The following is a 25352-nucleotide window of genomic DNA, read 5'->3' on the forward strand; positions in this document are numbered from 1 at the left end:
TCTAAAAACTGGTTCTTTGTTGGACCAATATTCTAGAAACTTAATCTGGTTTAGAATTGAATCAATAAATGCCATGATCTTATTTAAATAATATCTCTTCTTCATCATTTGAATTATTGGCCATAGAAGCTAACCTTTTGGTCTACAAAATTTAAAAAAAAAGATGCGAAACCCAATTTTTTTAAGAAAAACAAATTTAGTTATACACAAAAAATACAAAAAAAAAAACTTTTGCTTCTCAGCTAAAAACACATGTTTGCCACGTTCCAACCCTCTCTTTGTCCATTTCCACCCCCTTCTGATTTGCCGTCATTCTCAGTTCTTTTTTGGGTTTCCAATCAAATTTCCTGCCGCCTCATTTTATTTCGGGTCGGGTTGAGTTCAAATTATACACGTACCAGTTCATAAATCATAAAAATAAATTGGGCTAAAATACCAAATTGGTCTAAATAGTGCAACATCTTTACTATTTTGGTCTAAAAAATAGCACCGATGACAATTTGACCTAAAAGTAACAAATATGTGACAAATAAACTTTCCCGGTCACTAGAAGCAATTTTTAAGCAAGAAAATTAAGAGATTTTATTTTTGGGAAAATTGCTTGGAGGAACTAAAAAAATTTGGGCTATGCATCCTCCTCCCCAGCCCCAAAACCATAACCCCCAAGCTCTAATACTTAAAAATAAGTGCAAGTATCCCCCAAACCCACTACCCAATAAAGTCATTCCTAAATTACCCTTCCCAATTTAAAACCCCCTTCTGAGCACAATTTTCGAAACCCTAGCTATTTTCTCATTCCCTCTTCCTCCACCCCCGACCGATGACTGCCGACGAGGTCTCGCTTCCCTACCAGCCCATCTCGCCTGGATCCCTCCTCTACCGCTTCGTCAACGGCGACAACGTGTTTCACAATTCTAGGTTTAAGATCGTGAACAGGATGGTCAAGGGGTCGTGTATTGTGAAGGCGGCGGTGGGTAACTATGCGACTTGTTTGCTGGGGAAAGCGCTGACATGTCGCTGCCGCAGGGGAGAACTATCTGGAGATTGATGTCGACATTGAGAGCTCAGCGATAGCGAATGTGGTGTTGCATCTGGCTCTTGGGTACGTGACGGTGGTCATGATCGATATGCGGTTTGTTGTGGAGGCGCAGGAGGAGGAGGAGCTGCCCGAGAGATTGATTGGGGCGGTGAGGATCGCGCAGATGGAGTTGAGCTCTGCGACTTTTTTAGAGACCCCAGTGGCGGCGCCGAAGGCGGCGGTGGCGGGAAAGGGGACTGCGAAGGTGAATGACGGGAGAGATTGAGGTTAGGGCTTTTTTTTCAATGTGTTAATTTTTTTAAAAAAAATTATTTTGTTTGGTGTTGATGGGGGAGTAGAGAGGAGGTTTTAAGGGTTTGTAAAGTGATCACTGGGTACATGGGACGTTCAATATTAATGATAACTTTTTATGATGATAGATGAATTGGATCTAATTGTTGCGCAAATTTGATGATGGAGATTGAGATTATTGAAAGTTCTCGTGCTCTTTTTTTATTATTGGCGTTGAATTCTTATTTTATCCTATAATTTTTGAGGAAAATGCTAACTAGCCGTCAACTGAGTATTTTATAGTTTGTACCAGTTTATTAATACATGTGATACTTGCTTATGTCACATATGCTAGTTTCATGTGATATAGTGACATTCTGGATGATATATTCTGTTGTTATGTGATATTTTAGTATTATGTGTGACTTACGCTACTGTTATGTGACATTTTGATATCCTGTTTGACATATGCTGTTGTTATGTGATATTTTGGTATTCTGTGTGATATATGTTACTGTTATGTGATATTTTGGTATTCTGTGTGACATATGCTGCTATTATGTTAATGTTATGGTCGACGGCCTATGTTAATAATCTCATCAGTTCTCTACTTGCTATTATGTTAATGTTATGGTCGACGGCCTATGTTAATAATCTCATCAGTTCTCTACTTTATAGGCAGCATGTTAATGTTATGGGCTTCGACGGCCTATGTTAATAATCTCATCAGTTCTCTACTTTATAGGCAGCATGTTAATGTTATGGGCTCCTAATGTCTACATGTTACTCCTGGCAAGACTCATCGATGGCCTCGACATCGGTTTATCAGTAACTCTTATTCCTGTTTACATATGCTGCAGTTTAAGTGTTATATGATATTTTTACAGATATGATTGTGGCATACATGTATATATTTTCATCAAGGTGGTCTTAGAGGAAAGGGAAGCAATGAATATTAAAGCCTTGTAAAGGGAGTCTGAGATGTTACGGGCAGGACTTGCTGGCTCATTGCCTACTTTATCCAAGCATATGTTGTAAATGTGCAGGATTTTTTTCATACGATATCTAGCTTATGCAATATGTAAAGAAACATTGTTTGTGGTAAATGAAAAAAGAAATCAAGGGTCCATTTCAATGTTATATGTGGTAAATGAAAAAAGAAATCAAGGGTCCATTTCAATGTTATATGTGACAATTCAATCTTACATGTGACAGCTCTACCTTATATGTGATATTTAAATGTTATATGTGACAATTCAATCTTACATGTGACAGCTCTACCTTATATGTGATATTTAGATCTGATTTGTCATATTTGGGTGTTGTTTATGATATTTGGGTGTTGTATGTGATATTTGGGTGTTATTTGTGATATTTGTTGTTTATACGTGATATTTGGGAGTTGTATGTAATATTTGGGTGTTGCTTGTGATATTTGTTGTTTATACGTGACATTTGGATGTTGTATATGATATTTGGGTGTTGTATGTGATATTTAAGTATTGGTTGTGATATTTGGGTTTTTTATAAGTGAAATTTGGGTGTTGTATGTGATATTTGGGTGTTGTTTGTGACATTTATTGTTTATACGTGATATTTGAGTGTTGTATGTGATATTTGGGTGTTTCTTACATTAGAAAGACTGTAATGAAAGTTACCAAACATCTCATTTAACTTTGAATAACTAAGTTACAATCTCAACTCATCATCCCATTTTCTTCGTAGAACCAATCTATAGCAATGTGCAGTACAAATAATGAACTCAAAACTCAAATTTAAAGCAAACAAATTTAAAACAAAAAAAATCATCTTTGTCTCGCCGCTAGATACAATGCGTCGCCCCGTTGTTATCGTTAACATTTACAAATCTAGAAAATCCCCTGTAATTCAACTCCCTCATCACTGGCCCTGCCGACGTCGGATTTGACGACCCCGATAAGGAGGTCACTGACACCGAGTGGTTCTTGAAGATGAGATCGAAGCCGTAACAGGACCCTGATCCGAAGCCGTTAAAATTGATCGAAGAAGCCATTACGACCCTAGTACGCGTTCAATTTTATCCGAAGACTTATGACCCTAGTCTGCGTTCAATTTTAACGACTTCGGATCAAGCCGTTACGACCCAAATATCACATACAACACCCAAATATCACATACAATACCCAAATGTCACGTATAAACAACAAATGTCACAAGCAACACCCAAATATCACATACAACACCTAAATATCACATACAACACCCAAATGTCACGCATAAACAACAAATGTCACAAGAAACACCCAAATATCACATACAACACTCAAATATCACAAATCAGATCTAAATATCACATATAAGGTAGAACTGTCACATGTAAGATTGAATTGTCACATATTAAATGGAATCTGAAAGTAAAGGTCTTACAGGTGTCACACTTAATACTAATAAGTCACATGAATATGTAATATGTCACATTTAAGTAGTAAATATCACAACAAAATGTCAAAAGTAACATGTAACAGACAACCATCACAAAAGAGATTGAATTCTGTCGGGAAATGTAAATCTTAGATAGGTTTAGTGCACGTGTCTCGGTTATGTCCTTCAGCGATACTTCAATAGTGATTCCCTTCATGTAGTTTTGTCATTTACAAATGCACATTTTATCATTTACAAACAGCTAGTAAACATCCAACATCCAACAAATGAAACAGATACATATGTTTGTCTAATACTTTCACTCAATCAATGATATGTTATTACCCCCAAAGTACAAAAGATATTCTGGATCGGCAATATCCAACTTCAATTGCAACTTATGTCATAACAACAACATAGGTCACACAGAATACTAAAATATCACATAATAGCAACATATATCACACAGAATATCAAAAATATCACATAACAACAGCATATGCCACACAGAATACCAAAATGTCACATAACAGCAGTATATGTCACACAGAATATCAAAATGTCACATAACAACAGCATATGTCACACAGAAAACCAAAATGTCACATAACAGCAACATATATTACACAGAATACCAAAATATCACATAACAATAACATAAGTCACACAGAATACCAAAATGTCACATAACAGCAGAATATATCACTCATAATGCCACTATGTCACATGAGAAGGGGGAGTCATCAAAGCTGACCGTATCTCATGTGAATCACCAAGAACCTCACTTTTTACTTCCAATTTCTCTACTGCTTCTAAGCTATGGGTCCCAATTGGCAGTGGTTTATCACTAAATAGATTCTCTATCTCCAATGAATCAATCTTCGTTGAGCATTATGAACCAATGTCTCGTCCTCAAAAGAAATTGCATGTTGTCTAGATGGCAAATTCTTGGAGACATTTACCGACAAGAAGGGTGTGTAACTAATGAAAATTCCTAGCATGAAACGAAGACAGTAATGGAAGAATGACCTTCTCATGCGTAGCCCTTTCGATTTTGATCTCTCTGTAGGCCAGCTACTTCTTGGCGACGAAATGTCACGAAAATCTAATGAGTATGAAAATGATCTCAGCAATCTCCCAAGAGCTAAGTTATTACGGTTATGAGGCAATTTAGGTGGAGAAGAAATATCAAAGATTGCTTCACCATTTTGCGCAGCAAAATCTTGCTGCACTACTAACATACTTCTTCTCAATGACGACATTGTATCATAAAGCATATAATCTCTTTCCAATACAAATTGCCGTCCTTGAAAGCAAGAAAACCCACAGTAGAGCTATCCACATCAACAAAACTAGGTCATTCTAGATGCGCATCAAATTGCCGAACAACCCTTTAAAATACCAAATTGAAATGCCAATACACAAAGCAGAAATTGAAACCTTAGCAAATGTTAAACCCCACAAAACTGAATTATGAACTAATAACTCTAAACACCTTGTCAAATAAAATTTATTCAAATTGCTTATCCAAAGTACATTGGTTGAAACAATGAAAGTGACCCAGAAAACAGTGAGAGTGACCCAGACCAAAAATTGGACCAAAGCTGCTGGCGGCGATCTGCCGGTGAGCGCACATGAAGAGGCGTAGGCGGCGGATCTAGAGGCGGCGGATCATCACGATGAGGAAGAAGGCGGCGGTGGAGGCGATGCTGATCTGGTCGAGCTTCGATCTTGATGACGGAGATAGCGTGAAGATGAGGGAGGAGTGGGGGATTCCGGGGAATGAAGAGCTCAGGAGCTCCTTCAAGATCGCCGCCGCCCTCGCCCACCGCCCTGAGCTCTTCATCCGATGCCTTATGATCAGCACCGCCGCCGCGCACGTCGTCGCCGCGCAAACCACCGCCGCTCCCACCGCCACCTTCCCCATCAATCTCGATAAAAAAACCCCTAGGAACTCACAAATCTCTCAACAATCAAAAGAGAGAAATCAGAGGATCTCGGAGACTCTGGCTCTCAAAATTTGTGAAGGATGGAGGACGATTTAACTTGGGAAGGGTAATTTGGGAACGCCTTTATTGGGGAAGGAGTCAGTACACTGTTTGGGGGTTACTTGCACTTCTTTTTCAGAATAAGGGCTTGAGGGTAATGCTTTTTGGGATGGGGAGGAGGATAAATAGCCAAACTTATTTTGATTCCTCCAAGCAATTTTCCCTTTATTTTTTTATCCTCGGGTACCCATTTGGTTGATTTTATTTTTTTATCACATTTTCGTCATGGTTGATGTTGAAGAGATAAGGATTTTCGGTGTAGGTTAGTTACGTAGTTTACTTGTTCTTGATTTGGTTATTAATGGGTTCTATGTTGGTAGGGGCCGAGCACAATGGGTCGTCAAAGTTGATTTTGAAGTAATTGACAGAATTTGGTGAGTTTGAGTCTTTATGGTCTGTTTAAGAATGAGATTTTTGTTGATTTGTTAAAAAGCTACAATGTTTGGTTTGAAATTATTCATGATTTGTGAAATTGTTATTGATTTGTGAAATTGTTCATCATTTATGGAATTCAGGAGATGGAGAAAGACTTTATTTGGCTTAGAACCATGTAAGTAATTAATAGTCTTACTAAGTTTTACTGTAAATTTCAAGTTTCGATACGAAGTATACCTAGGGTTTAGTGAACTAATCTTCGCCTTCACTACGCAATAGGGAGATTTTTTTATCATATTTATTGCATTCAAAGTTGTCATTTTAGTTTCATGAAGTTCTCTAGATTTATTCACTATCCAATTCAAGAAACACTACTGGAGGTGAATTTGAATAAAAAACTAATCTTTTTTTTTATATCAAATGTAGCTGCAATTTTAGGGTTTTTTTTGCATTTGTATTGTGTTTAATTTTTAGACTATCAAATTGAGGATAGGTACACATGGTAAACTTCATCAACCGGGTACATATAATATTATCTTAGGTTCGCTTTTATGATATATGTGATTCTAATTATCTATTTTGGTGATTCTTTTGATTCTAAGATATTCGCAATCTCTCATTAGGATTCTGATAACAACCACTTCATGTCTGTATTTTGTTAAATAGGCTCGCGAGAAGTATATATCATTGAAAAATGGCACATAAGCTTACATAGTCATCATCTTCCAGGATGTATAATTGATTGTCTTTCTTAAACAAGGTCTAAATTTAGATGTTTGGTAATAATAGCATTAAGCTTGTGAGTTGATTATGAGTAATATTCATGTTTGGTAATGATAGTAATAAGCTTATGGGTTGACTGTTAGTAATATTCAGTGATTAATGATTATTGGTACATAATTATCATTATTTCCTTATTACAATTAGTTAGATCCTTAAGTAATTAGTTTTATTAATGAATCTGCTTACACGTTTAAGAAAGTAAAGTTATAAGCATGAAAACTAGTATTAGAAATTTAAGGAAATGAGATTGGTTAATTTAAAAATCATGAGAGATTGAGTGGTCTATATATAAAATTTGTTTAATTTATTTGCTAAGAAATAACTCTAGCGATTAGAAAAGTCTATTTGTCATCGATTTGTTACTTTTTTTTTGGTCAATGAAATAAATTTTATTCATCTACCAAATTTTGGAAATGTATACACATCAAGTCTTTACCAGTTCATCTCTGGTAAGAAACAAACAAAAGAAAACACAGAAAAATCAGAAAAAACAGACTGTTTTTACATTTTACCTATTTTTTCTTTGATATGTTCAGGAATATCTTCATTTAACACCTTAGAAAAGATTGAAATCTTTATCTCTCTCACCAACTGAGCTGGTGTATGCATTTTCCTTTGAAAAATTCTTAAGTTTCTTTCCTTCCAAATGCAATAGACAGTAGCCGACAGTGTCATTCTCTTCATCTTCTTCATGAATCCCTTCCCTTTCAGATTTATACAATACCAGTTTATAACTCTATCCCAGCTGCAAGATCTCCATGAGTAGCCTAGCCATTCCATTATTTCATTCCAAATGAGAGCTGAATACTGACATTCAAAAAATAGATGTTTACTTGTCTCTTGTTGAGCTGAGCATAAGATGCATTGATTTTCATTTAGTATCCCCATCTTGCATAGTCTGTCTTTTGTCAGCAGCCTGGAGAGGGTGTTTAGCCATAGTATAACTGAGTGCTTAGGATAGTGCAACCCCCCCCCCCAAGAGTCTGTCACTTTTGGTTGAACCTGCCATATGTCCAAATGGTGTATGTATTTTTCATGTACCCATTTAATCCACAATATATCTTTTTTGGTGTGTATCATCCATAACAGCTTGATTGCTGCTGCATAATTCCAGTCCTTTGCAGTATATAATCCCAAACCTCCCATTTCCTTGTCTTTGCAAACATCATGCCAGGAGACTAAGTGCACCTTACTGTTCCATAAGAAGTCAGAGCACAGTTTATCAATTTTTTGTAGAAACTTGATGGGTAATACATAGTTGCTTGTCCAGTAGTTTTGTATCCCTATAATGACAGATTTAATCAGCTGAATTCTTCCAGCATAAGATAGATTTCTTCTGCTCTGCCATCCTTGGAATTGATCTAAAATTTTGTTCAGCAAGGGTGTGCAATCTAGATGAGTGAGCTTTTTAGCAATCAAGGGCAACCCTAAGTACCTGACTGGCATGGAGCCTTCTGAGTAATTCAGTTGAGAGCATATATGTTCTTTAATAGTATCTTCAATTCCACCCAAGTAAACTGCACACTTGTTTGGATTAGCCTCTAACTCAGATACCCTGCTGAATTCTTGAAGACAAACATGCAATTTATGAATGGAGTTCATATCAGCTCTGCAAAACAGCAACAGATCATCAGCAAAGACCAAATGTGTTATTCCCATTCCAGAACATTTTGGATGATATTTGAACAAAGTGTCAGTTCTGAGCTTCTTCAATCTCCTGGACAGATATTCCATCCCAATAACAAACAGGTATGGTGATAAAGGATCACTCTGTCTCAATCCCCTTGCTCCTTCAAAATATCCATGCAGTGACCCATTGAGAGATAGAGAGAATTTTGTAGTAGTTACACAAGTCATAATCCATCTAACCATGTTATCTGGGAACCCCAATCCTGTTAGAACTCCAGCTTATTGTATCAAAAGCTTTCCTCAGATCTATGTTGAGAGTAGCCCTTGGGGATATGTGCTTTCTACCATAATGCTTGACAAGCTCATGTGCAAGTAGGATATTGTTTGAGACAATCCTTCCCTTGATAAAGGCACTTTGTGCATCATCAATAATGTGTCCTATAACTTTCTGAATTCTAGCAGTAATTATTTTTGAAATCACTTTATAGACACAATTACAACAAGAGATTGGTCTGAACTCAGAAGGTGAACTGGGATTTAGTACTTTAGGGATTAGTGTGATAGTTGTTGTATTGAGAGAGCCCAGAAGTTTACCAGACCTGAAGAATTCCTGGACAGCTTTAATCATGTCTTCACCTATGATGCTCCAAGCACTTTTGAAAAATGATGCACTATAGCCATCAGGTCCAGGGGCTTTTTCATCAGAAATTGCAAAGACAGCTTGCTTAATCTCTTCTTTAGTGATATGAGATCCTAGAGTATTCCTGTGAGAATCTGTGAGAACAGGACCATTCAAGATAACTGCAGAATCTGGCAATGTTGTGTGCACTTTACTACCCAGCATTTTCTTATAGTATTCCACAAGCTCTGTGGCAATATCTGGCATATCAGTAAGTCTTCTCCCATCTTCTGAATATAGAGTTAACACTCTATTTTGATGCCTTTTAGTTTTCATCACTGAATGGAAATATTGTGTACACTTATCTCCATGCATAGCTCAACTGATATTTGCTTTTTGTCTGTGAAATGATTCCTCACATTGAAGCAGTCCATTGTATTTTTGAATACATTCCTTTTCTTGAGAAATAAGATCCTTATTAAAAAGATCTAAATTCAGTTGTTTTTGAACTCCAATCAACTTTTCTTTGGCTCTAAGAACTTGCTCTCCAATATTCATAAAATGTTTCTTGTTCAATTCTTTGAGAGCAGGTTTCAACATTTTGAGTTTGAAGTAGATCTTGTACATGTTATACCCTTTAACTTCTTGCCTCCAAACAGAGTTCACAACCTCTAGACTTCGAGGCAGGAGGAGGTCAACTACCTCAAGCCTCTCTCAATATCTCACATGGCTTGTTGACAAAGAAATGAATTGGTTTAACCAGTCAAAATTTTTATTAATTATTTAATTTTTCTTATATAGTACAGATTCAACTGACATATGGCTTAGTGCATGGAGCAGGATTGAATTGCGTTGAAGTCCTCAACATGTTCAAGCGTCTAACTAGTAAAAAACACAAAAGTATGTGAAAGTGATGAGAGCTAAATAAGTGATCTTGAATTAGTTTTCAAGAATAATAATAATAAAAGTTTACTTAGCTAATAAAGTCACTTTATCTAATTGCATTGAAGTCACCCCCAACAATCCAAGGACAATCAATATTGTTTTTGAGACTAAGCAAATCTTTCCATAGTTTTTTCCTATCTTCTTTTTGATTTGAAGCATATATCACAGACATTATACATGAGAACTTGTCATTATTCAATTGAACTGAGCAAGTTAAACACTGATTGCTTGAATTCACCTTTTGAATTTTTAGAATATCCTTGTTCCAAAGAATCCAAATCCTGCCATTCCCAGCTTCCTGCACATTGGAAGTCCAACTCCAGTCTTTAGCAACTTTCCTTGCTATCTGCTTCATTTTGTCTTTAGAGAGTTTAGTTTCTAAAAGAGCTATAAGGGGAAGATTGTACTGATATATGAATTGCTTGACAATCAGGTGTTTAGAGGATTTATTAAACCCTCTAATATTCCATATAGCTAGATGCATTTCATTGATTTCCACCCCTGTCAATATAACAAGGGTCAAATTCATACATATGAGATTCCAGTGGAGAAAATTGAGATTTTTGATTTGATTCCCCAGAGATATTGATTTTTGCTTTCCTTGCAATATTTGCTCTACTAACACTTGTGAATCCAGATGCATTCACCATTGGAGAAGTGATTTGATATACATTTGCAAAGCCAGTTCTTATGCCTTGTATGTCAGTTGAACCATTATCAACAACTCTCCCCTTTCCCTTTGATCTGTGCATGTTTTCTTCAGCATCTTGTGCAGGAGTTGTTTTATTTTTCCCACAATAATTAGGCTCCAATCTTTCATTATTCAATATACTCCCCTTTTCAGTATTAGCACTTGATTCAGTAGCTTGCACCTTATCTGCCAGTATACTGTGTATATCTGTCTGTACATTTTGCGATGCCTGTGCACTATGAGATTGCTCTTTTTCCTTTTGCCTATTAACAGGTACCTATACTTTTTTCATCTTTTGTCTCCTGCAGAAGTCAGTATCATGCCCAACCATGCTACAAAATGTGCACCATTTTGGCTTCAATTCATATATAACTTTCTGCTTATATTTTTCACCCTCAGGCCCTTGAATTTCAATAGAATCAGGCAGCTGTTCCTTCAGAGGCAGCTTAATCTCAAGAAGAACCCTTGCATAGCTTAGCCTTTGCCTTGTAGCTGTGAGCATATCTGTTGTTATAGGGCATCTAATAAGGCTAGAAATTTTACTGATTCCTATTGCACTCCATAAATTGAGTCTCAGATTAGGAAATTGCACCCACATAGGATATGAATGTTTTCGGGGAAAGTCGCTGTTTTCATTGCTTTTGAATCTGTTACAACTTCAAGCGTTACAACAAGAATCGATAAAAAGTCGGTCTTTTTATAAGACCTCCTCGTGCAACAAAAACAAAGATTACAACTTTTCGAAAATAAACACGAGATCCCGTTTTGGTGCGGTCTCGCTTGCGTGGGTCTTTAGCCTGTGACGGGGACGTCAATATCCGTGGACCACCGGGGCAATCAGATCTGATCCGGATAAATCGGACAGAGCTTCGTTGATCCGCGTGAGATCTAGAAACTTCTGATCCAGAAAAATCGGACAGAGCTTCGTCGATCCGCGTGAGATCTAGAAACTTAAAGCGTCAATCTCGGCTAAAGCGAGATGTCAGCTCTTCTTAGTATTAACGCCAAGGGCTAATACTAAGGATCAGACGGGGAATGGGTGATGAAGGCTGATGTAGACCTCTCCTCCTCGGTTGAAGCGCTCGACCACTCTTCACTGCAGCAGGGCTTCGCCAAGGCTCTCCAAAAATCCTCCTCTCAAAAGCAAGGCACTAGGGGTCTATTTATAGGCATATAGGAGTGTGTAGGGGGGTCTAGGGGGGTCTAGGGGGCCTAGACACCTCGGCCATCGGATTTGAGTGATTCCGGATGCGTCGGATGCTTGACGAAGAGTTCGATCCGCTCTGGTGGTTGGATTATCTGTAGAGTGGTCGAGGCACGAAGGGCGTTGTCCTTTTTGTGAACACCGCCGGGTCTCCGATTGGTCCGGGTCTTCGTTGTTCCGAAATCCTGTTTGCTCACGTAGCTCGTCGATTCACTTCAGTCATTCATCGACGTCGATTGGACTCCTGTGGATTGGGTAGTGATGTTCATCGTCGTTCTTTAACACTGAATCGTTTGTGGAGACCTATAGGCAGTTTTTGATGCCTACAGATACCCCCTCCAAAGTGTTCCGGACTCGTTTCTTTTATAGAAGAGGCTGGAATACTTTGGATGTGATTGGTCTGGCCTTCAGTCGGCGTAAGGACCTGTGGTTAGCTTCAACTCTTGGCTCCTTCGATTTTCGGTCTATTCGATGCTTTGACGAATAACCGAGATTCTTCCGGCGCTGCGTTTATCGCTTGGCCGTCTGTTTATCGTCTGGCCGTCGTCGGAGTCTCGAGTCTGCAGCTGATGGATTGAGTTTGGCTCGTGTCATTGAGTTGACTTTGAACTACCTCCGCCACATTGTGCTGGCTTAGGGTTTCGGACCACCGCGTGTTGACTTTTTGTCGCAACGCGTTGACCGGCGTTGACCTAGGGTTACGCGTTGACCAGCGTTGACCCTTAGGGTTTCGAATCGTCAAACGTTGACTTTTGTCGCAACGCGTTAACTGGCGTTGACCTAGGGTTACGCGTTGACCGGCGTTGACCCTTAGGATTTTGGATCGTCAAACGTTGACTCTGGTTGCAACGCATTGACTGGCGTTGACCTAGGGTTACGCGTTGACCGGCGTTGACCCTTTAGGGTTTTGGATCGTCAAACGTTGACTCTGGTTGCAACGCGTTGACTGGCGTTGACCTACGATTACGCGTTGACCGGCGTTGATCCTTAGGGTTTTGGATCGTCAAACGTTGACTTGTGCTGCAACGCGTTGACTGGCATTGACCTAAGGTTACGCGTTGACCGGCGTGGACCCTTAGGTTTTTTTGAATCGTCAAATGTCGATTGGTGTGGATTTTCATTCTCGAACGTTGACTTTGGTCGCAACGCGTTGACTGGCGTTGACCTAGGGTTACGCGTTGACCGGCGTTGACCTTAGGGTTTTGAATCGTCAAACGTTGACTTTTGTTGCGACGCGTTGACTGGCGTTGACCTAGGGTTACGCGTTGACCGGCGTTGACCCTTAGGGTTTTGAATCGTCCAACGTTGACTCTTGTTGCAATGTGTTGACTGGCATTGACCTAGGGTTACGCGTTGACCGGCGTTGACCCTTAGGGTTTTGAATCGTCGAACATTGATTGGTGTCGATTTTCACCAAGACATCCAATAATCGACGGAAACGGGTGAATTCGGGCCTAAAACAGGCGTACGGGGACAAAACAGGACCCAAAACACCCGGGGGTGTCTCGCCCTTGGCCGAGACACCTTGGGGTGTCTCGGCCTTGTCTCGGCCAAGGCCGCTACACCTTGGGGTGTCTCGGCCAAGGCCGAGACACCCTAGGGTGTCTCGGTTTTGGGGCCGAGACACCCCCTCTCCCCTCTCTTTTGTCTTTTTCTCCTTTTGTTTGTTTAGCTTTTTCCTTGTTTTGGTTTTATTACCCCTTTTGTTTTCCCCCCTCTTTTCAAATTTTCAAAAGAAAATCCCCCTCAAACCTCTTCTTCTTCCTTTCATCTTTCCACCATTGTTCCCATACTAAAATTTTGGATTTTTTGGTGCTCCCTCTTTGGCCGAAATTCTTCTCCTCCAACTAGGGTTCCCTCCTCCACCTTCAAGCTCAAGTCTTTGCCCTTGGAGTTGGGGTTTTCAAGCCTCTTGATTTGGGTAAGTTACTCCTCAAGCACTCTCCCTTTTTGATAAAGATTGAATCTTTATGTTGGTAGTAGACAATGGGTTGTGTAGGCACAAGAATTTGGGGGTTCTATGCAAAGTTACAAATAAGGCCGAAATTTTGGGGGCTTTGTTGCAAAGTTACAAATAAGGCCGAAAATTTGGGGGGCTTTATTGCAAAGTTGCAATATGGCCGAAAATTTGGGGGGCTTTGTTGCAAAGTTGCAAATAAGGCCGAAAATTTGGGGGGCTTTTATGCAAAATAGGACTGAAATTTGGTCTTGGATTGTATGTCCACTTGGTTGAAAATTTGATGGGTGCTTTATGCAAGAGTTTTTGAGGGGTTAATTTGCAAAAGAGCCCATAAATGTCTTAGAAGGGCTTTTATGCAAAATTGCAATATAGTTTGAGGGATTTATCTGCAAAATTGGCTCAATTCTACAAAAGGGCTCATTTGTAAAATTGACCAAGATTGCGGGGTGTCGGGGGTGCTAAATGATCAGATATGATGACCATGACCCGAACCGGGTGTGTCCTTGACCTGAATTTTGGCCTTGAACACGGAGGGTATTTTGGGTATTTCACCAAAATTCACCGCGAAAATGACAATCATTGTTTCGCATGCACGAAATTTGTAGGTTTAACTAGACTTCAATTATGAAATCCTATTTATGTATAGGTCTTCTTGCATCCCTGATTGACCTCTTTGCGGGTCATGAAGGAAGAACCGATACCTCTCTCGCGGAGGTTAAGGTTTCAGACTTGTTTTGCTTAGCCAATTCAAGTCTTCCGGTATATTGGGGCGATTTTGTGTCGTCCTACACCTTATAGGTCGGTGTATGTTACCACGTTATTCACGTGATGATGCATACCGTTCTTCCGGTGTAGGACACTCAAAATCGTCTCTCCAATTATTCCGTGGATTGAGCTTATCCTTCTTCTTATGAATTTTCTGACTCCACCCTTGTGCTTTATTGTAGTGGAATTTCCCGTGGGTAGCCTTCCTCCTCACGCCAACACTGGTTGTAGTCGGGAGGTCTTCTCTTCAGCTTCCCTTAGGCAGGCTGTTAGCCCACTTACTCGGTTCGATAGAGATCGCTCAGACGACTCTTGCCGCTTGATACGGGAAGGAGGGCGCCATTGCTTGTGCCAGCTTATCACAGATGCCTCCTTCACCGTCGATTCTACCTCCACTCAGGCTTTACAGAAGCCGAGCTTCTTGTTCGGGGATCATGTCGAGGATCCTGCTACACTGACCCTTGGCGAGGAGCACTGGCTGACTTTTGACGGTGGAGCTTGTTTGTACATCCCCTCGATTCCACGCCAACATTCTTTCAGTCACTTGAAGGGGCAGGCCGTGGAAAGACAGATGTCTTGGCACCTTACTGAAAATGCTGAGCGAGTTCAGTGTGGATATGTCACTCACCATAAGACCCCTGGCTCTAACGGGTATCAAGACGTTCGTGGTCTTCGACCGGGGATCATGGGTCTTGACACCGCACCCCCAGGCGAGGTGTCAGCAGCTGCTCCTACCGTGAGTAATCGTCTGGCTCTTCTCGGGAGACGGTTACCTCCACCAGAGTACAGATGTTACGGTTGGGCTTCCTCGCTAGCCAAAGGGTGGTGGGCGCGCATGACTGGTTTCGTCTTAACGCGCTGGGAGAGGGATCTGAAGAGCAGTGGGTTATATGCGCCCATACGAGCCACCATGTACGGAATCCCAGTCAGCTGTCGCCGTTTCTTGGCTTTGCTGGAGACTTACATGCCTGACAGCAACACCTTTCTGACCAGTGGTGGTGAGCTAGGGTTAGCTTTGCATGAGATGCATTATGTTTCGGGTCTTCCGATGGGGGATTGTCCGTATCAGGAGTATTTTCCCTCGAACCAGCAGCTGGAGTGTATGAAGAAAGATACTCCCGACATGTACGACACTCTCTGGGATCTTACCTGTCATTATCACACCTCCTTGGTTCAGACTTCTCCTCAAGCGAAGAGGAAGAGGCAGGTCAGCTTGAAGCAGTTTGCCTGCTATTTGTTCCAGAACTTGGAGGGTAACTCCGATGAGTCCATTCATGAGTTAGACATATTGACCCCTTCTGCGATTAATGAGTTGCTGGAGAAGGCTGAGGCTCGTTCCTACACCATCGGCAGTACTGAGGGAGCTTTTCCCGTGGGAACCAAGTTTCGTTCTTTTCTCTGCCGTGCACAGAAGTCCATTGGGCCCCGGACTCTGTTAGCAGGCTACATTGCCCTTTGGTTGAAGAAGTGTGTTGTCCCGCACCAGCCTTCAGATGCTCTACCCATCGAGGTGCTCCTCCCTGCAGTTCAGCTAGCTTACGGGAGAGAGCTTTCCCTGCTCCCAGCGATGGTTGCTGGCATCCATTGCGGGCTCAGGGGTCTGGTCAGCAGTTTCACACATATGGGCTCTGCACCATCAGCTGAGCTTGTTTGTCCGAAGGTTGAGCTCCCTTACGCATATCTGATGGCGTGGCTCGTTCTCCACCGCCCCGACTTGATGTCGGCGCCCAGCGTTGTTGACATCCCCGTCCCCTTCATGCAGCTGTTGGAGAAGAGCAGATGGCTCGGGAACAAGTTTAGTGATGTGCAGCAAGAGCTTCGAGTCCGCAAGAGTTGGGAATTCTTTAAGTGTTTCCCTCATTTTTCAGGTCGCTATGGCGACGCGCTGGTTGATGAGGAGAAACCCAGAAGCGATCGGACTATTCTCGATGCTGGTTGTTTCCGGTGGCTAGTGAACATCCGTGTTGGATATCTTGTCCTCCGGGTGAAGAACCAGTGCTACATAGAGCCTTATCTCCCTTGCCGCTTTGCTCGCCAGTTCGGCTATGACCAACTGTATGTTGGGAATCCGAGCCGTAGCCTGCAGGTTGAGGGAGGATTGATTGATGGCGTACGAGCGTGGCTGTGGACGATGGTGGGCTGCACTGGAGCCTATTTTGCTCTCCCTTCATATAGGCGTAAGCCGCTGACCACTTTCCTCAGCTGCAAGTGGTTCCTTTCCACCTATGAATCCATCAACGTTAAGAGCCTCTCAGAGTTACAGTCCGAGTACTCAGTCCGGGCTGCTATGATGGCTGGTCGCAAGGCTAAGGTCGCTCAGAAGCGGAGAAAGGGGCATGCCAAATCTCTTCTTACAGATGATGAAGAGCTCCTCCCTACGGGTGACGATGACGAGACCTCCGAGGAAGAATATGCGGATGCAGATACCGACCAAGAAGAACTCGATACTGGTTTGTCCCGCCTCTTTGATTTTCCTTCTCCATTAATGACAGCTCTTGTTCATTTAATGAAATGGCTATTGTCACTTTAGGTAGGACAGCCGACGATCATGAGCCGCTGGCTCCTACACACGTTGAAACGTGTGACAGGCCTGTGCATGACCGACCCGTTGGTCCTAGGAGGGTTGGCGTTCCGAAGCGGAAGAAGACCGTACATAAGCCCCACGACGGTCAGCGCCCTTACGGAGTGGACTTAGGAAGCACCGCCGATGGAGGGGAAGGTAACATTTTATTGCCATTGCTTTAAGGTGATTTACCTTTTGGGATTTGTGACCATGTTTTATGCTCCAGGGTTCTTCGAAGAGGGCGAACTCCCACCGGGTTCGGAATCTCCTGGTGTTGATAACATGGATTGTTTTTCGAGCTTTCCTCATCTTTCAACATTCAGGTTACCCTGCAGATGTCGCGATGGAAAGGCCAAGCTTCTCGAAGCCCGATGCCGGCTTATTAGCTGACATGCTGGCTGAGCAGACTTCCAGAGGAACCGAGAGACCATTCTTTGGGAATGATTCACCCATCGGTATACATATGGTTCCCTTCCTCTTGCCTGATCTTTTATCTGGCTAACGAATGATTAATTATTGCAGCGCCAACCATTGGGGTTAGTCCGATATCGATCCCTGGCATATCCAGCTTGCCTCGGAGTGACGGACTCGCAGGTACGCATACGACTTAGGGATATCGTACTTTTCTATGTTCATCTGACTTTCGACTAATATATGAGTGCGATCATAGGACCAGCCACTGGGACTGATTCTCATATGACTCCTGGCATTCCTCAGATGCCTACGGATGATGGGTCTACAGGTATGTAGATGACTTTATTATCCCAATCCTCCTTATTTGTCTAAATTTTCATTTTGACTAATAAGAGGGTGCCATCATAGGACCAGCCGCTTGGGCCGATACTCTTATGACTCTTGGCATTCCGACTGCATCTGAGGACGGGGGCATCGCAGGTATGTATGAGATCTTCTTGTCCCGATTCTCCTTATTTGTCCAAATTTTCATTTGGCTAATATAGGAGTGTAACTATAGGACCGGCCGTTGGGCCTGATACTACTACAGTTCCCGGGGCTGAAGGTCTGGATAGAAGTGGCGTCTCTCCGTCCTTACCGAGCGACATGAGCAATCCGCCTGCAGGGGTTGATATACCCTCTTCTGCTGCTGTCTCAGAGCCTGTCGGACCTCAGCCTGAGGGGACGTCCGTTGGCGTTGGTATGCTCAGAACTTGCCTTTTGAATTTCCTTATCGTATTCGATAATCCGCTGAACTTTTATGTTGTTGCTTGTAGGATCTCGATCTTCCCTATACGAGCGTATCTGCGCCCTTTTGGTCGATACTCATCCTGACAGAGAGGCTTTTCGTACGGACCTCAGCTTCTTCACCGCCTTTTATAACGGCCTAATCGAGAAACTTCTTCACAGAGGAGGCGGCTTCGATCAGTTCCGGCGCTCCTTTTCTCGCCACATGATGATGATGAGGGAAGAAGGATACCCAGAGTTGGCCGATCGAGGAAAGATACGGATAGAGCTGAGCTACTCCGCTCCTTGGACTCGAGTCGCGAGGAGGTGACTAGGTTGAAGGAGGCTTTGAAGCACGCCGAGGAATCTGCTGCCCTCATTGCAGATGACCTGGCCGGACTAGGGCGTTCTCGGGAACAGGCACTCGAGAAGCTAAGATCTACCCAGGAGAGACTGATGAAGCTGAAGAGCGAAGCCGCGGAGATTTTGAGCCATTCTGAGGAATCTGCCCGAGCTGATCTGCAGGCGGGACTTGAGCGGAGTTATGCAGATAGACTCTCTAGCTTAAAGTCTCATATTCTTAGCCGTCAGTTGCCTTCGGGCTAACGAGCTTTTTGTTGTATGCTCTTGACTTGATCTATTAATAGGAACTCCGCATTTGCTTCTTTTGTGATTTTTCTGCATTTATTCTGAATGACAGATTTATGGGATTTTTGGCAAACCCCCAGCCATCAACGGGTTTGATATGTCTTTACCGATTACCGTTTGAAATCGGACTAGCATGTGAATTATAAAACCCGTCTCACATGTAACGTTGTGCTAAGAGAGTAAACTCTCTGAGGCTTTGTGCTATGATTTTGAATACATAGGCTTCGTCTTTCTCACGGGAATAGACTACCCGGCAACGCGTGTTAGGCGTTAGCTTATCCCTACTTAGGCTTCGGAATGAAATTCCCCGTGCATCGAGTGCCCGGATTGGGAGTCGTGTCTTTTCTAAAAGCAAAGACAGACTGAGAAACGGGAGAGGAAGAATTTTATATTCTATCTCCCGGTGCTGAAGAGGAAGAATTTTATATTCTATCTTCAACTGGAAAGGAAACAGGAGAGGAAGAATTTTATATTCTATCTCCTGGTGCCAAAGAGGAAGAATTTTATATTCTATCTTTAGCTGGAAAGGATCTATCTTCCGGTGCTGAAGAGGAAGAATTTTATATTCTATCTTCAAGCGGAAAGGAAACTCGAGGTGGGATCTCCACCCCCAGAATCCTGCAGGATGAAACTAAGAGTGGGATCTCCACTCCGAGAATCGGAAAGGTTTGAACGACACTACATTTTATAGGATTGGTCATTTGAACCCAAAGAACCCCTCATTCATTGAGGAGAAGACCCAATTTCAACCCTAACTTTTATAGGTTTGGTGGAAAAAGGGGACAAAGGTGGATTTTCGTTTATCGAAAAAGAGTGACTCGACTTTAGTCTTGACTATGTGTAGGCTTGACTAAGCGAGATCGGAAACAATCCTAACTTTTATAGGTTTGACTGTTCCAAGTGGACCTCTCGTTCATGGAAGGAATCGAGAGAGGAATTTGGCTTTGGCCCTAACTGTAGGAAGGTGAGATGACCCTAACTGTCGGAAGGTTTGATCACTCGATTTGAAAGTGGACCTCTCGTTCATTGAAGGAACCGAGAGGGGATTTTGGCTTTGGCTCTAACTTTTATAGGTTTGACCAGAAAGCAAAGAAAGTGGAATACGGGTAGCAAGGAAAGTGCCAACTCGTATTATCACTCAAAGGGAGACTTTAATGCTAGGTGATTCTGACCTAACACGTTGAGTCTGAGAAATGCCAATGACTGGCAGATGGAAATGTTGGTGGATCCACCGTCGTTTAATTTGATCAGCGGATGGTTTGGTGAGGAAAGATTAACCTATCAGAGGATTAGATCTCATCTCACAAAAGGAACTCATAAGAGTTAGAGAATTTTGTCGAGAATAAGAAGAGACATTCTGACCTTCAGAGTTCGAACGTGAATTTCTTATTCACCAATTCCACAATGATTGGGTTATCCCTAAGAATACCCATGTGGTATTCTTCCGGGAACTTCCCGATGCATTGGTTATCCAAAAAAGGTACTAAGGATAGTATCTTTTCAGGAATTTGCCGTTTATCGGCATCATGAGCCGGCCGCCGTCTTTGGTGACGAGGCGATAGGCGCCACTCGAGTAGACTGTCTCCACTACGAATGGTCCCTCCCATTTGGGTTCAAATTTACCCTTCTTCTTGGAATTGAGGATTTCGCTGATTCCACAATGACCGGGTTATCCCTAAGAATACCCATGTGGTATTCTTCCGGGAACTTCCCGATGCATTGGTTATCCAAAAGATACTAAGGATAGTATCTTTTCAAGAACTTGCCGTTTATCGGCATCATGAGCCGGTCGCCGTCTTTGGTGACAAGGCGATAGGCGCCACTCGAGTAGACTGTCTCCACTACGAATGGTCCCTCCCATTTGGGTTCGAATTTACCCTTCTTCTTGGAGTTAAGGATCATAGGCCGTCTTACAGCTAGAACTAGATCTCCTTCCTTGAAGCTTCTCTGTCGAACCTTTTTGTCGAAGGCTCGAGAAATCCTAGCTTGGTAAAACTCAATTTGCTGTTGAGCTTCCAGGCGCTCTTCATCGAGCCTCTCGAGTTCTTCGAGGCGTTTCTGATGTTGTTCTTCGGTCGTCATCTGGGTCGCAAGGGCGATCCGAAGAGACGGGATTTGGATCTCCAATGGAAGAACAGCTTCACATCCGTACACCAGTGAATACGGGGTTGCTCCCGTTGGTGTGCGCACCATGGTCCGATAGGCCCATAGAGCTGCGCCAAGCTTGTCATCCCAGTCTCGTTTATTATTTTTCACGATCTTTGACAAGAGTTTGATGATAGTCTTGTTGAAGGCTTCAGCTAATCCATTCGCTGGAGGATTATAAGCCGTCGACGCGATATCCTGAATTTTAAACTTTTCGCAGAACCTTATGAAGGTGTTGCTGACAAACTGAGGACCGTTGTCATGTATGATTCGTCTTGGAACGCCATACCTATAGATGATATGGTGCTTGATGAATGCAATGACTTTGCTCGTTTTAACTTCTCTGAGTGGAACTGCTTCAGCCCATTTGGAGAAGTAATCGGTAATCGTCAGGATGAACCGGTCACCCTTGACTGATGGGGATTTATTGGGCCAACGATGTCCATTCCCCAAGTCTCGAACGGCCATGACGTAACCGAAGGATGCAGATGCTCCGGAGGTTGGTGCATATAATTCCCGTGCATTTGACATGCATTACACTTTCGGGCATACGCAATTGCATTACTCATCATGGAAGGCCAAAAATACCCCATTCTTCTGATACGATCGTAAAGCTTGGGACCAGGTTGGTGTGCGCCACACTCTCCTTCATGCGCCTCCCTAAGGACCTCTTCAGCTTCTTTGGTTGATAAGCAACGCAATAGCAAACCATCGTACCCCCTGCGGTACAACGTTCGATTCTCCGTGTTATAGTAGAATCTTGGTGCTCTTCGTCGGATCGACTCCCTTTCCTTCGCATCTTCTAGCAAGATTCCATGCAAGACGTAGTCGATGATGGGGAAACGCCAATCTCGTGGTTCGAACTCGATTCGAGTAGCGTGCGCCTCTTGAACCTCTTCTTCCTTGGCATCTTCATTGTAAAGCGGCACTAGGAGTTGGTGAGTTCTTACCGTAACAAACTGCTCTGTTTCGGGAGGCTGCGCCAGTGATACGGCCAATGCTGCCAACGCATCTGCGTAAGTATTCTGTAGCCGTGGAATATGTTCGATAAAGAATCCTTCAAATGATTCCGCTATCTCCACTGCCATCTTATGGTATGGAATCAAATCCTGACTTCGGACTTCATATTCTCCTTGGACTTGGTTGACTATTAGCTGAGAATCGCCGAAAGCCTCGAGATACTCCACCCCCAGCTCCTTAGCGAAGTTGAGCCCTATAATCAATGCGTTATACTCTGCTACATTATTCGAGCATGACTCGGTTAGCGAGTAGGCGCGAGGCATCACATGTTTTCCTGGGGAAACTAAGACAACCCCCACTCCGGAAGAAATCTTAGACCTCCCAGGAGCACCTGTGACAATAGCTGCTCGGGAAGTGCCATCGAAGTATAAACGCCATATTTGTTGATGCGAAGTTGCGTTGACCTCGTGGGCTTCGTCGGGTAGATCGTCATATATCTCGGCGGTGTCCGTAGTTGGATTAGCTGCCAGGAGATCACAGATGGCCTGCCCTTTTACTGACTTCTGTTGTTTGAAATGTAAGTCGTATTGGGACAAGAGTAAAGCCCATTTTGCCAATCGCCAGCTCATGGAAGCTGGTTGAGTCATGAATACTTGGACCGGATTAACTTTAGAGATGACATAAATAGTCTGCCCGACCAGATAATGCCGCATCTTCTGAATAGCGAACACCAAGGCGAGGCATTCTCTCTCAATCATAGGATATCGAGATTCGGCGCCTACCATGGTTCGGCTCAAATAGTATACTGCCTGCTCATGACCGTTATCGTCATCTTGTGCAAGTAATGCACTTAATGAGTGGCTCGTCGCCTTGACATAAATCAAGAACGGTTTGCCCGATTTCGGTGCAACGAGTACAGGAGGTTTCGAGAGATATTCTTTAATACTCTCGAATGCCTTTTGACAAGCGTCATCCCATACAAAAGACACGCCCTTCTTTGCGAGCTTGGAGAATGGTTGGCATTTTCCTGAGAGGTTCGAGATGAATCGACGAATATAAGCTAATCGCCCTTGCAATCCTCTGAGCTCCTTGAGGTTTCTCGGAGGCTGCAATTCATTAATCGCCTTTACCTTATCAGGATCGATGTGAATACCTTTGGTGGTGACGACGAATCCCAGGAATTTACCACTAGACATTCCGAGGAAAGACTTGGTAGGATTCATCTTCAATTGATGGGCTCGCATCAAGTCGAACATGGTCTTCAAGTCCTTAATGTGATCTTTTTTATCACGACTTTTCACGACCAAATCATCTACGTAGCATTCGACAGTCTTTCGGAGATGCTCCTGAAAGATCTTTGACATGGCTCGCTGATATGTAGCACCTGCATTCTTTAAGCCGAAGGGCATAACTGTGTAGCAGAAGACGCCGAGAGGCGTTCTAAATGCGGTATGCTTTTCATCATCTGGATGCATCTTTATTTGGTTATAACCAGAGAAACCATCCATAAAAGACATCAATAAGCTTCTTGACTTCGGATTCGATCGCCTCCATCATTTGCGGACGAAACCGTCTTTGTTGTTGTTTGACAGGTTTGACATCCGACTTAATATTGAGGCGATGCATTGCTACGTTTGGATCGAGCCCTGGCATGTCTTCATAATTCCAGGCGAACACATCGATGTACTCCCTGATAAGAGAGATTAACTCTTCTTTCTCTTCGGGCAGGAGACTGTCGCTAATGAATATCGGCTTCGGATTTTCCTCCGTTCCCATATTCACTTGGCTAATGAATATCGGTTTAGGATTTTCCTCAGTTCCCATATTCACCTGGAGTACTTGATCTTCGGTAGGAGGCTCTCTTTGCTCGAACCTATCACCATACTGCATGTTTAGGTGATGAACCCAAGGATCTTCCCATGTCGGCATCTGGTCGTCTTCCTCTATTGTGGTAGGATCGACCGTGACCATGTTCGACATCAACTTTTTAAACATTTCACCAAGACTAGTGTCGGAATCCCAAGCTGAGGAGTCGGGTGAGCATCCGTTTCTAGCTTTGTTAGCAATCTGATCGATGATTTGCCAGCAACATTCGTCGTCGGATGAGGAGACGTAGCCGAGACCTCTTTTATAGCGATAATAATCATCGGGTTTTCCCTTCGGTACATAGGCCATTCGAGGTGGAACTCGTGGACCTCGACCAAAGCAAAGACCCTCTCCGAGTGTAAAGTCATATCCATGCTTCTCCATTAGATCGCGCGCTTTTGCGTCATATCTAAATAGATGAGGGGCAGGTTTGTCATCATCATCTTCTTCTTCTACGAAGTGATCAGGTGTCAGAGTTTCTTTTCCTCTGCCGTAGACGACTTCCTTTCCACCCCCTATTCCCGAGGGGATGACAAGTGTTGCTCCGCATGGGTCTTGTACCTGCTTTTTCGTCATACAAAGTGATTGAAGAGGCATATACAAGTTAGGGTTATCATAAAGCTCTTTAGTGACCTCATCAAGACACATCGAATACTCTAAATCATTGTTTATTGATAGTTCTTCGGCAAGTTGCCAGTTACAACTATTCTCCGATGATTTATCATCGTCAAGATTGATTACAATGGGTACAATGTCATTAAGTACAAAACCACCATCGTAATCAAGCCCAGTTTCGGTATCAGCTTCATCTCCGCTGTCCGTTCCTTGGGCCGGTGATTCAGTATCGGATTCAGCGCCGTATAGAAGGGAATCGGTGAAATAGTTTTCCAATCCCTTAAACGGTTGCTTATCCGCGACCACCGTCTTGACTTCATTATTCAAGTCTATGTACTTGAGGCATTGATGCAGAGTTGACGGAACTATAAGGTTACCGTGGATCCAAGGTCGACCCAACAGCAAATTATAGGACGTTTCTGCATCAATTACATAACAAGTAACTTCCGATTTTAAATCTCCGATCTGGCACTTGATTCGGATCTTCCCCAACTGGTGTTGAATCCGTAAATCGTAGTGCCAGTGGAGGCTAATTTACTTGTCGGGATTCCGAGATGATGCATCAATCGGAATAACATAATGCTAACAGCGGAACCCGGATCAACTTGGATCCGGTTGACCATGCTGGAGCCGATGTGCCCGGTGAAA

The 25352-nt window shown here is 42.7% G+C and overlaps 1 protein-coding gene and 1 long non-coding RNA gene across 2 annotated transcripts; both read left to right on the forward strand.

Moving 5' to 3' along the window:
• Window positions 821–1304, forward strand: LOC109845781 (protein ENHANCED DISEASE RESISTANCE 2-like). Its single transcript, XM_020415051.1, has 2 exons — window positions 821–974; window positions 1027–1304. The coding sequence occupies exons 1-2, from the start codon at window positions 821–823 to the stop codon at window positions 1302–1304; spliced, it is 432 nt and encodes a 143-aa protein (XP_020270640.1).
• Window positions 17847–18186, forward strand: LOC109844556. Its single transcript, XR_002248061.1, has 3 exons — window positions 17847–17885; window positions 17962–18033; window positions 18114–18186. It is a non-coding gene; the product is annotated as an uncharacterized LOC109844556 (long non-coding RNA).

Source organism: Asparagus officinalis, chromosome 6 (genome assembly GCF_001876935.1).
Source record: "Asparagus officinalis chromosome 6, Aspof.V1, whole genome shotgun sequence".
Taxonomy (NCBI): domain Eukaryota; kingdom Viridiplantae; phylum Streptophyta; class Magnoliopsida; order Asparagales; family Asparagaceae; genus Asparagus; species Asparagus officinalis.

Coding starts and splice junctions, on each gene's coding strand:
- LOC109845781 (XM_020415051.1), top strand. CDS start 821: ATGACTGCCGACGAGGTCTCGCTTCCCTACCAGCCCATCTCGCCTGGA. Junction 975..1,026: donor TATTGTGAAGGCGGCGGTGG/GTAACTATGCGA, acceptor TCGCTGCCGCAG/GGGAGAACTATCTGGAGATT.